At 48.5% G+C, this 13,506-nt stretch overlaps 1 protein-coding gene across 1 annotated transcript; it reads right to left on the bottom strand.

Moving 5' to 3' along the window:
- Nucleotides 1–307: 307 nt before the first annotated feature.
- LOC132119635 (parapinopsin-like) lies at nt 308–13,141 on the bottom strand. The gene is made up of 4 exons (XM_059529775.1): nt 12,666–13,141; nt 11,598–11,926; nt 873–1,106; nt 308–641 (listed from the first exon to the last, which is right to left on the bottom strand). The coding sequence occupies exons 1-4, from the start codon at nt 12,997–12,999 to the stop codon at nt 522–524; spliced, it is 1,017 nt and encodes a 338-aa protein (XP_059385758.1). The 5' UTR covers nt 13,000–13,141; the 3' UTR covers nt 308–521.
- Nucleotides 13,142–13,506: the final 365 nt, after the last annotated feature.

Below are 13,506 nucleotides of genomic sequence, written 5' to 3'. Positions count from 1 at the left end.
AATATTGTGAAATATTATTACAATTTAAGATAACTGCTTTCTGTTTGAATATATTGTGAAATGTAATTTATTCCTGTGATGCAGAGCTCAATTTTCAGCATTCATTTCTCTGACGCTTCAGAATTCATTCTACTATGCAGATTTGGTGCTCAAGAAACACCAAATTTGGTGTCTCTACTGTCACTTTTGATCAATTTAATGCACTAGTAGTATAGTACAGTATACAGTTGGTATACAACCTAAAATTTGACAAAACTAAGAGCTGGGAAAATTTGTCTGGGAAAAAAAATGACAAAAATGACAAGTGGTTCTGAATTGCTTTAGCAAGTAGTGAATCACAGATGTGATGTGAATGAAAGGCTATTGGCTTAAAAAAATGACAAGCCACATATCTTCCATCTCAACTTCAATAGGAAACACATACATGAAAGAAATAGCATCAGCATATCCATCAGACCATCTCACTTTTAGCAGAAAATCACATTTATGATGCTCTAACATGACCGTAGTGAAATATTAAGTCAGTCTGGGCTGATTTTGTTGTTCATTGGTGACACAACAGTCTGAACTTCAGATGCATCGTCCTCTGAAGGCCAAGGGTCCCTTCCACACATCAGAAGTAGTACTGCAAACTTCTGGAACTAGAAACAAAGGTTATCATTTTCAAACAGCCAACCTTTACTGCATTGTATTAATTTATTCTACATTAGACACTAAAGGGACTTGGTAATGGTAAAAAAAATGAGATTGGAGGAAAAATTGTAATGCTTCTCCATTCAAATTCTGTGTGATGTCAAATTAGGCTTGATGTTTATTCTGTTAAACTAGGCAAACCATACTGATCCACATGAATTATTGCTTGTTTCACTCACCTGTTTGTTCATGTATATGTAGATCAGGGGGTTGTAAACAGTGCTGCTCTTGGCCATGTATATGGGTACCACCTTCACCAGCACAGGTAACTGGACATCAGGGTTGAAGACGACCATTAGAGCCAGAGCAGCATACGGCAGCCAGCTCACGAGGAACGCCAACACCATCATCACCACCATCCACGCCACCTTAGACTCTGCCCTCGCAGCTGCACAGCCACCAACCTTCGCTACCTGTCAGTGGAAATATTCTTTCATTGCTCCGGGTTTGTGTTCACGGTGTGTGTGCACTTTGGATGGGTTAAATGCAGAGCACCAATTCTGAGTATGGGTCACCATACGTGGCTGTATGTCACATCACTTTCACTTTTTATCACTTTTAAACATGATAAAAATATTGAACCATGTTTATTAATTATACCAGCGAGCTCTAGTCAATAAGAAAGATTACTAAAGACATTGTATATGTATTGATCTGCAAATAAGCAGACATTTTATTTTATATTTCTTACCAAAACTTGTTATACACTATCAATACAATACTATTCATACTAATAAAAAAAAATCGAATTAATGATAAGTGTGCTGACTACAGTATAACATAGTTGTTGTTTTTTTAAATGAAGAAAAAGTAATTTTGTGTAAATATGTGGCAACAAATAGTATCAAAATACAATACACAGATGTTACATGTAAGGCAAAATACCTTAAAGGAACAGTTCACCCCAAATTTTTTGTTTCTTCATCAGAACAAATTTAGAGAAATTTAGCATGGCATCACTTATTCCCTAATGAATTCTCTGCAGTGAATGGGTGCCGCAACAATGAGAGTCCAAAAAGCTGATATTGTGGATAGAACACTCACATTTTATCCAGAAGCAATTGTTTTCAAATTAAAATTGTCTTGATGTATTTGTTTCCTACAGACATTCAGCTTTCCACTTCACAACACATTAATTGACGGACTGGAGTCGTGTGGATTACTAGTGGATTATTGTGATGTTTTTATCAGCCGTTTGACTCTCATTCTGACGGCACCCATTCACTGCAGATGATCAAATGCTGAGCAAGTGATTTAATGTTACATTTCTCCAAATCTGTTCTGATGAAGAAACAAACTCATCTAGGCTACATCTTGCATGGCCTAATTAAGGGATGAATTTTATTTTGGATTAATTATTCCTTTAACATTTTTTATTCAAATCATGCTTCTCACAAGGGATGAACCATATATTTTTATGAAATATAACAGGATAAAAAATACAATATTATGATTAAGAATGTATTCAAGTAAAAGTCAACATTTCCCAAAATAAAAATAGACTGGTTGCAACTTATTTTACAGTATGTGTACTTACCTAAGAAAGTACTGGTAATATAAGGTAACTACATGATGTAGGGTTAGGTTTAGGGGTAGGTTCAGGGTTAGTACCTGTCACACCCAGGGGCTGGCTATGCTTTAACTAAGCCACACCCCTTCTCAACTTCCACCTCGAGGAGGTCCCCAAACCCGACCCAATGGCCAAGCAACACGAGAACAAGTAAGTGATAAAACAATCTTTATTTAAATATTTAAAAATAGCTTAGGGAATAGGGAAAGGGCAATTAAAACTAAACTCTGACTCGGCCCTCCAGATGGGCTATGGCCGGGAAGAGGTCAGGGAGCAAGGGGGCCACGGGGATCCGGGGCGTGGGGCTCGGGCCCCGGCCTGAGTCTTAGGTATCCGTAGCGCCCTCCTTCTTCCTCCTCTTCGCTGAATACAGCTCACGGTAAGTACTGGTTCACTCAGTTCGTTCTCGAGGTGCCCACTCTCTTTCTCTTCCTCCACAGGCAACAGCTCTTCGCTGATTACAGCTCACAGTAAGTACTGATTCACCCAGTTCGTTCCTTGGGTGCTCACGCTCTTTCTCTTTCTCCACAGGCAACGGCTGGGACACACAGGCACAGTTAGTTCAGCTTGGTTTTGCTCTCACCTCTTCGCTGATTACAGCTCACAGTAAGTACTGGTTCACACAGTTCGTTCCTTGGGTGCTCACTCGCTTTCTCTTTCTCCACAGGCAGCGGCGTAAGTACAGGTTCCCTCAGTCTCTCCTCGTGTTACCCACTCTCTCTCCTTTTCTCTCCACAGGTATCAACTTGGGCACAATAGCACAGTTAGTTTGCTTTGAATGGCTCTCACCTCTGGGCTGGACACAACGTACTGTAAGTACAGGGTTCGCTCTATTCCTCCTCGTGTTATTCACTCTCTCTCCTTTTCTCTCCACAGGTATCAACTTGGGCACAATAGCACAGTTAGTTTGCTTTGAATGGCTCTCACCTCTGGGCTGGACACAGCGTACTGTAAGTACAGGGTTCGCTCTATTCCTCCTCGTGTTATTCCCTCTCTCTCCTTTTCTCTCCACAGATATCAACTTGGGCACAATAGCACCGTTAGTTTGCTTTGAATGGCTCTCACCTCTGGGCTGAACACAGCGCACTGTAAGTACAGGTTTCCTCTGTTTCTCCTTGTGTTACTCACTCTCTTTCCTTTCCTCTCCACAGGTATCAACTTAGACACAAAACACAGTTACTCTGCTTTGGATGGCTTTCACCTCTGGGCTGGACACAGCGTACCGTGCTATCTCCGGAGATCTGAAGCACGCTCACAACATATACTGTACTGAACTAGGCCAGGACCAGCAATCTCCTTGTCCTCCCACGCCGAAGTGCGTGAAGGCGGGGGTTTATCTGACAGGACACACGGCAATACACAGCAGCCCACAGCAATATACAACACCACGTCAAAATTATAGGTTTTCACAGCACGAAGACTCACCCACCACACTCAGTGTACGGAAAGGACACCCGTCTTCCTTCACTTCGCTTGGTTCGGATCTGGCGATGGAATATGCGGCCTAGCTAGTGATGTCGTCGTTGCGACTACTTCAATAAGTATTCCTTCGGCTCTCCCACCACACTATATTAGGGGTAGGGCCACCCTCCTCCTCCTGGAGAGATCTACACAACGCCAGGTCAATATACAGGGCACTTTCGACTGGCTCTTAGTACTCACATCAATGCCACTTCCAATCCCCTTTTTCACGTCGTCTCAGTTCGCCGTATAATCTGTTCACTTCTCAACCTTTAAGGTTCGCGATGTCTTCACAATCATACAATTCCAGCCTGAGGGAGAGAGAGAGTTAGACAGCTACCAGCAGCGTACCAAGACGGGCACAACCCAGTGCTTCACACACACCAAAGAGAGCTTCCCAGACTGTAAAATAACTTGGCCTTAAGTACTGCCTTGTCCAGCGTATCCTCCAATCACCAACCGCTGTCCCTAACTAGGCACAGGTGCATCGAATTCCCTGATTTTCCTTCTTACGGCGCTACCGGAAGTTCCGGTGTTCTGTTTTTCCGGTCCGGGCGGAAACACTTCCGGGCGGAACCAAACTTCCCGAATTTTGGTTCCGCCCCTAAAGATCGTCACCTTGTGACATCCTCCCCCGCCAATCCGTTCTAGTCCCTAGAACGTCCTCGGGCTGTCCACTCCCCATAGCGGGCAGGGGGTCGGCCTCGGTTCTCTCGCTGGGATCGTCTCACTGGTGAATCGGGCTCAGCTTGTTCAGGGGCTGCTTCTGGTTCTCTCGGGGCGATCGGGGGTGGTGCCACCACGGGTCTCCCTGGTACCACAGCCCAACCTTCAATCCAGGGGGCCGCTGGTACAGGTTCCGTGGGGACTTCTTCCACGGCTTCAGGGTAGTTAGGGCATGGGCGAATCATGTTCCGGTGCACCACACGGTCGGGGCCTGACTTCCCTTCTGGCCGGATGGTATAGACCGGCTGCCCCGGCCTCTGCTGCCGGCAGACTACATAAGGGGTGGCCTCCCAACGGTCACTCAGTTTCCCCTTCCCCTGCCGCCGATTATCTCTCACCAACACCCTCTCTCCTGGCAGTAGAGGGGCTTCTCTAGCAGTCCGATCATACAACCGCTTACTTTTCTCTCCTGCCGTCTGTATCCTTTTCGACACCTGCTCGTAGGCGAAATGCAAGCGCTGGTGATGGCGCCCCACCCACTCCGTTACACTTGCTTCCTCTTGGTCGGCTATCACTCCTAGGACCAGGTCAGTAGGCATTCGTATGTGTCTGCCAAACATCAGGTAAGTGGGAGCGTAACCCGTAGTACTATGTATACTGTTGTTATAGGCCTGTAGGAGGTTTGGCAAGGCACTCACCCAATCGTCCTGCCGTTGTTGGTCCAAGGTCCCCAGCAGCCCCAATAGGGTCTGATTGAATCTCTCACAGCCGCCGTTCCCCTGAGGATGATACGAAGTGGTGTGAGTTTTCGTGCAACCGTACAACTGGCATAGTTCTCTAATTACCCTGGACTCAAAGTTGGCTCCTTGATCGGAGTGCAGAAACTCCGGGCATCCGAACGTCTGGAAGACGGCCCGCCATAAAACTGTAGCGGTGGTGGTTGCAGTCTGGTCGAGGGTGGGGATAGCCCAAGCGTACTTTGTGAACAAATCCGTTATTACCAAGATGTTCTGGTAGCGATCTCGTGGTCGGCCCAGTGTCAAGAAGTCCATAGCCATGATATGAAGGGGGGCCTTCGCATGGATGGGTACCATTGGCGCTCGGACCTCCCGTCTGGACTTAAACAATATGCATCTCGGGCAAGCTTGAATTAGGGCGTGCACCGATGCCTCTAGCCCGGGCCAAAAGAAGAATCTCCTAAGCAGGGACACGGTCCTCTCCTGTCCCTGATGCCCCAACTGGTTGTGGTACGCCGAAACTAAAGCCGTTACCTCATCTGCGGGTACCACGATCTGGCGTACTTCTTCGCCCAACTTCGGGTCACTGACCCTTCTGCACAAAACGCCATCTCTCAGCTCCAGCCTGTCCCATTGCCCCAGCAGCCTCCTCCCAGTATCCGTCTGGGCTAACCTCTCCGCTGGCGTCAGCCGTCGGCCCTGTTCCAGCCATTCTCTTACCAGCCGCACATCTTGATCCCTGGCCTGTCTCTCCCTCCACCGACGGGGATCCCATCCCCAGTTCTCAGGCACGGCCTCTTGTCTGCTGCCTGGTGCCTCTACTGCTCCTACCATATAGCCCTCCTCCGGGCTGGCCCCTCCGGGGCTTTCCGCTTCGGGCAGCCTTGAGAGGACGTCCGCGTTCATGTGTTCACGCCCTGGTCGGTACTGTAGTTGATAGTCAAAGTTGGCCAGTTGGGCCACCCACCGCTGCTCCACGGCTCCCAGCTTCGCCGTCTGTAAGTGTACTAATGGGTTATTGTCTGTAATGATCGTCACCTTGGCACCCCAGAGGTAGTCTTTAAATTTCTCACTTAGGGCCCACTTCAACGCCAGCAGCTCCAATTTGAAAGAACTATAGTTCGCATCGTTCCTCTCGGCTGGGTGGAGGCTCCGGCTGGCGTACGCGATGACCCTCTCAACTCCGTCCTGCCGTTGAGCCAACACCGCTCCCAGCCCGAGATTGCTGGCATCTGTATACAAAAGGAATGGTTTTGTGAAATCTGCGTATGCCAAGATAGGGGCCTGTAGCAGCTCCTGCTTCAATGTCTGGAACGCCGACTCACAATTTGCATCCCAGTCTACGTTGGGCGACCCCCGGCCCCGGTTACGACCTGTGCCAACCAGCAACTGATTAAGGGGTTTAGCAATTTTTGAAAAGTCCTTTATGAAACGCCTATAGTATCCCACAAATCCTAAAAAGGATCGCACTTGCCTCACTGTCCTCGGGGCCTTCCAGTCCTTCACGGCCGATACCTTTCCAGGATCTACGGACACTCCAGCCGCACTGACCACGTGGCCCAGAAAGTTGACTTCTCTCCGTAGTAAGTGACACTTATTGGGCTGTAGTTTCAATCCGTACTTCTCCATGGCCCGAAAGACTTCCTCGAGGTGCCTCAGGTGTGAATCAAAATCTGGGGAGTAGACAATCACATCATCCAGGTAAACTAATACTGACTCCATTAACTGACCTCCCAAGCACCGCTGCATCAGCCGCTGGAAGGTGGCCGGAGCGTTACAGAGCCCGAAAGGCATCCGGTCCCATTCAAATAGTCCAAACGGGGTTGTAAAGGCAGTCTTCTCCCGGTCTGCTTCGGCCACCTGCACCTGCCAGTAGCCACTGGCCAAATCTAGGGTAGAGTACCATGCCGACTGCGTGAGGCTGGCAAGCGAATCTTCGATCCGTGGCAAAGGGAAAGCGTCTTTCTTAGTCACGAGGTTCAGCTTACGGTAGTCCACGCAGAATCTCCAAGCCCCCGTCTTCTTTTGCACCAGCACTATGGGGGCCGCCCACGGGCTGCTGCTTTCCCTAACAACTCCTTGCTTCAGCATGCCTTGCAGGAGTGTACGTACCTCGGTATACAAAGTGGGCGGAATTGGGCGATACCTCTCCCGGCTGGGCCCTGCATCCCCGGTAGGTATATGATGTTGTACCACCTGGGTGCATCCGTAGTCTTCATCGTGGGTGGCGAACACATGCTGCCATCTCCGAAGGAGGGCCTGTAACTTCTGTGTCTGTGCCTGCTCTAAATCCTCCCCTTGTAACGACTCACCCGCCAGGTGGCTCGGCACACTCCTCTCCATACCACCCCATGGGGTGTCTACTTGTGTCAGGGCCACCTCGATGACAGTGGGGCACACCTGACGAAAACTAATATCCCTCTCTTCCCTTACTTGGTGGGATGTAACCGTTGTCAGACGGGCTAATCGTTGGTGCCGATGTAGTTGCACCGCGTATGGATGTACATTCCGTATCCTCACGGGGACTCTCCCCCGCCGGACCGTCGATAGTCCTCGTGCCACTTCCACTTGTGGACAATCCACATGGGGCTCCACCAGCACCCACTCTTCTGGGCCCGCTCTTCGGGGCGGTACTCGCGCCCACACAACAGCCTCACTTTTTGCGGGGACAGACAAAGCAAAACGACACATCACTCTTCCTACCTCTTCCTGTTCCCTGCGGACTTGGCTCATTTGCACCCTTCGACAGTCAGCTACCACACACTCCCACTTGGGCCTCTCTGCAGGTGGTATCTTCGATACGGGCCTAGCCCGAAATAGCTCTTCCCAGCAATCAGCGAGGACATTCATGCCCAACAGGGCTCGATGTGCACCCAGACAATGGTCTTGCACGATAATCACACCTTTCTGGGGGACCATCACTCCGTGAACCTCTAGGTCCGTCAATCGGTAGCCAATATATGGGATGTCGAGGCCGTTTGCGCCCTTCAGAGTAAGCCAGGGGGCCTCCGCCCCTGGTGCCCCTTGTTTCCCAAACACTTCTTCGGATAAACTCTCAGCAAACAACGTCACTTGGGAGCCTGTGTCTACCAGGCATTGAATCTCCTTGCCGCACACTCTCACCTTCGCCACGGGGCTACGCCCAATCATCTGGCTCCTAGAGCCATATCCTCTTCCAGGGTCTTCTCGAGGGGTCCCGGCCACACGACCCACAGTGGCCGGCCGACCTAAAAACCCCCTTCTGACGCCCTGCGGGGCCCACACTGGCGGCTATAGTGACCTGGTTTGCCACAGCGGTTGCAGATGGGTCGCCCTTGCTCGTCCCATTCGAAACGGGGCCGGTTAAAGCGGTTCGGGCGCCTGAACGGCTCTCGGCCTCCCTCTGAGTACACTCGGTCTCGGGGCGCCGGCCGTGGTTCCTCCCGCGCCCGTCCTTGGCGCAATTCTCCTACGAGGGCTTTAGACAGTTCAGACATCTGATCGCGGACATCTTTCAAAAGTTCAGCCTTCAGTGCTTGCTTCCAGTCAGGGCCTCCGGGTTGTGCTGGTGCTACTTCACTGACAACCGCACACACTGGGGAACCACTCACCTCAGTCTCATCACCTTCCAGGGCCAGTGCCTCTTTCTTCAGATCTTCGAACGTAAGACCCGGGTCCCTTCGAAACTGGATACGTAGGCTCTGTCTCACCGGACCCTCCTTCAACCCCAGAAGAAACTGGTCCCGCAATAGAGTCTCTCCATCTCCCAACCCGTGGTCCCGACGGGTCTGTAGTCGGGCGAATTGCTCTCGCAACCTCAGGGCGAAAGCTCTAATCGGTTGGCGGGGGCCCTGCTTACAATTGAAGAACTGGGAGCAAAGGACAGCTACGGGGGTGTGGTCACCATACTGTTCAGTGAGGAACTGGAACACGGTTTGGGCGTTGGCTCTAACGGCTTCGGGGGCGGCATGCACCTCTCGCCGCGCTTCTCCATCCAGGGAGTTTAACACAAATTGAAGCCGCTGGGCTGCACTAAGGCCCTGTAGGTCGGCCAAGTACTCTAGTTGAGCCTTCCATTCAGACAATCGTACCTCGGATTCTGTCCCCCCATATTTTTGAATCCAGGGGCTCCCCATAAAAACGGGCATGGCACGGGGTTGGGCTGAAAGCCCCGCGTTGTCGGTCATTGGACGACCTTGGTTACTCAACTCGAGGTGGAAATCCTGCCGACTACGCCAAATCTGTCACACCCAGGGGCTGGCTATGCTTTAACTAAGCCACACCCCTTCTCAACTTCCACCTCGAGGAGGTCCCCAAACCCGACCCAATGGCCAAGCAACACGAGAACAAGTAAGTGATAAAACAATCTTTATTTAAATATTTAAAAATAGCTTAGGGAATAGGGAAAGGGCAATTAAAACTAAACTCTGACTCGGCCCTCCAGATGGGCTATGGCCGGGAAGAGGTCAGGGAGCAAGGGGGCCACGGGGATCCGGGGCGTGGGGCTCGGGCCCCGGCCTGAGTCTTAGGTATCCGTAGCGCCCTCCTTCTTCCTCCTCTTCGCTGAATACAGCTCACGGTAAGTACTGGTTCACTCAGTTCGTTCTCGAGGTGCCCACTCTCTTTCTCTTCCTCCACAGGCAACAGCTCTTCGCTGATTACAGCTCACAGTAAGTACTGATTCACCCAGTTCGTTCCTTGGGTGCTCACGCTCTTTCTCTTTCTCCACAGGCAACGGCTGGGACACACAGGCACAGTTAGTTCAGCTTGGTTTTGCTCTCACCTCTTCGCTGATTACAGCTCACAGTAAGTACTGGTTCACACAGTTCGTTCCTTGGGTGCTCACTCGCTTTCTCTTTCTCCACAGGCAGCGGCGTAAGTACAGGTTCCCTCAGTCTCTCCTCGTGTTACCCACTCTCTCTCCTTTTCTCTCCACAGGTATCAACTTGGGCACAATAGCACAGTTAGTTTGCTTTGAATGGCTCTCACCTCTGGGCTGGACACAACGTACTGTAAGTACAGGGTTCGCTCTATTCCTCCTCGTGTTATTCACTCTCTCTCCTTTTCTCTCCACAGGTATCAACTTGGGCACAATAGCACAGTTAGTTTGCTTTGAATGGCTCTCACCTCTGGGCTGGACACAGCGTACTGTAAGTACAGGGTTCGCTCTATTCCTCCTCGTGTTATTCCCTCTCTCTCCTTTTCTCTCCACAGATATCAACTTGGGCACAATAGCACCGTTAGTTTGCTTTGAATGGCTCTCACCTCTGGGCTGAACACAGCGCACTGTAAGTACAGGTTTCCTCTGTTTCTCCTTGTGTTACTCACTCTCTTTCCTTTCCTCTCCACAGGTATCAACTTAGACACAAAACACAGTTACTCTGCTTTGGATGGCTTTCACCTCTGGGCTGGACACAGCGTACCGTGCTATCTCCGGAGATCTGAAGCACGCTCACAACATATACTGTACTGAACTAGGCCAGGACCAGCAATCTCCTTGTCCTCCCACGCCGAAGTGCGTGAAGGCGGGGGTTTATCTGACAGGACACACGGCAATACACAGCAGCCCACAGCAATATACAACACCACGTCAAAATTATAGGTTTTCACAGCACGAAGACTCACCCACCACACTCAGTGTACGGAAAGGACACCCGTCTTCCTTCACTTCGCTTGGTTCGGATCTGGCGATGGAATATGCGGCCTAGCTAGTGATGTCGTCGTTGCGACTACTTCAATAAGTATTCCTTCGGCTCTCCCACCACACTATATTAGGGGTAGGGCCACCCTCCTCCTCCTGGAGAGATCTACACAACGCCAGGTCAATATACAGGGCACTTTCGACTGGCTCTTAGTACTCACATCAATGCCACTTCCAATCCCCTTTTTCACGTCGTCTCAGTTCGCCGTATAATCTGTTCACTTCTCAACCTTTAAGGTTCGCGATGTCTTCACAATCATACAATTCCAGCCTGAGGGAGAGAGAGAGTTAGACAGCTACCAGCAGCGTACCAAGACGGGCACAACCCAGTGCTTCACACACACCAAAGAGAGCTTCCCAGACTGTAAAATAACTTGGCCTTAAGTACTGCCTTGTCCAGCGTATCCTCCAATCACCAACCGCTGTCCCTAACTAGGCACAGGTGCATCGAATTCCCTGATTTTCCTTCTTACGGCGCTACCGGAAGTTCCGGTGTTCTGTTTTTCCGGTCCGGGCGGAAACACTTCCGGGCGGAACCAAACTTCCCGAATTTTGGTTCCGCCCCTAAAGATCGTCACCTTGTGACATACCTACAGTAGTTACTGTAATTACTATAATAAGTACATACTGTAGTATGTGTATGAGAAACAGGACTGTAAAATAAAGTGCTATACCAATAGGCCCTCTCTGATAAATTACAGGTAGTAATGCTTCATTAATGCCCACCACTGCAACTATATTTCAGAAACATAACCTAAAAGCAGGAAAGTAAACCAATACAATGTCCTACTTGTCTCAGCGTGTAGAGCAGCCATGAATATGACACCACAATGATGACGAATGGCACAGCAAAACAGAGTGAGAAGTAACAGATGATGTAAGACACATTTCTGAGATCTCGACTCTGCCAGTCGGGTCCGCAGGATGTGCCGACTCCCTCCAGCTGGTAGCTCCCCCAGCCAAAGAGAGGCGGCGTATTCCAGATCAGAGACCAGAGCCAGGAGAACGCCAATCCTCCTGCGGCGTGCTTGGTCTGGAATGTGATGGTACCCAGAGGCTTGCACACTACGAACAGCCGTTCCACAGCAATCAGAGCCACTGTGCACAGCGCTGTTATACCTGTGCAGAGTTAAGTTAGAGTTCACTCTATTCTTATTTTAAGGGTTAACAGAAAGAATACTTTGGATAATATATATATATATATATATATATATTTTTTTTTTTTCTAGATAACAACAGACTGATATATTCACAAATCTTTTGAGCAGGCTCATTTTAGTGAATAAAAAATACAAATTTCAAGATCAAATTACTCTTCTTTTTATTGAATCAAAAATAAATAAAGAGATAAAGAAATAAACTACAGTGTAATCAGTGCAGACCGATTCACAATCAGATTAATTTTATGAATCGGATCTCTTAATGAATCATTCAAGAAGATCGCAAGGTAAGGTTGAAAGCTTTTGTGTCAGGTGGTCAAGCAACCTGGTTTGCAAAACGTTAAATCAGTCTGAATCAGGTCCTACACATATTGATTTGTTTGGAGCTGTTTATGTAGTAAAAGACTGTTTTAGAACACATAAAACAAAACAAAAAATTGCTGAATGAAGTCAATATTTACAAAAAAATACATTGAAACAAAACCCTCAATAATCACCTGTAAGTACAACAGGGGTCATCCTTGCCTAAGCCAGCACTAATGATCTGACTAAATCAAGAATATGAATTTGAACATTTGAATATGAATGTTTTCAAACTTTTTTCTTTTTTTTTCATTGTCCGGAAGCCCAGCAGGGGTGCAGTTTACTTACAGTCTTAAGTCATTATTTGTGTTGGAATGAACCCAGAACAAACTTACCAAATAATGCAACACAAAATCCCTCCAGTACACATCCGATCCGTCCTGTAATGTAGTAGCCCACTGCATTGGTCACCACAGATGGCACACTTCCTGTTAACGTGATGCCCAAGTCGGCAACGGCAAGGTTGACCAGGGCAAAATTCAGCGGCTGCCGCAGCTGTTTGTGCCGAAGGGTAACGACTATCACTGTAGCATTCAACACGACAGCTGTGATGGAGAACACGGCCATGAGGAGAGACAGAGTGATGAATCCTGCCCAGGGCAGGGGCACCCTTGCACCAGGGTCATCGTGGATAGACGAGTCATTCTGGAATTCTGGGAAAGAGGCCATCCCCTCAAGCCTTAACTAAAACTACAGATAAAAACAGTTCCTCGGAAACGTTTCGTTTTCTGTGGATTTGGTAGTTTTCCAATCAGTCTCAAGCCATCTTCTCTGCTGTGTCTTTCAGGGTCATCAGCCAAGCACCTTCTGTCTGCATCTTCAAGTCGACAAACACACAAAAAAAGGGTTCTTATTCAGATTAGGTGCTGTAAGAAGAAAAGTCCAGAAGATCCGGACTTAAGACACAATAAGTCCTTCTGGGTGTGATCACTGATCCAGCTCTTCACTTGATTGCAGAAGAATGACTTGAATGACTGAAGTCAGAAGTTTGGAATTATTAAGATTTTTTATGTTTTTGAAAAGAAGTTTCTTCTGCTCACCAAGAATGCATTTATTTAATAAGAGAAACCTTATTTTTTGGAAATGCTATGAATTTTTCCATTTCCCTCATTGCTAATTATCATTAGATACATATTTATTGCAATAAAGTAACATGGATTTTTGATTTTGAACATA

Source organism: Carassius carassius, chromosome 38, assembly GCF_963082965.1.
Source record: "Carassius carassius chromosome 38, fCarCar2.1, whole genome shotgun sequence".
In the NCBI taxonomy this organism is placed as follows: Eukaryota; Metazoa; Chordata; class Actinopteri; order Cypriniformes; family Cyprinidae; genus Carassius; species Carassius carassius.
This window is presented reverse-complemented; position numbering and strand designations above follow the sequence as displayed.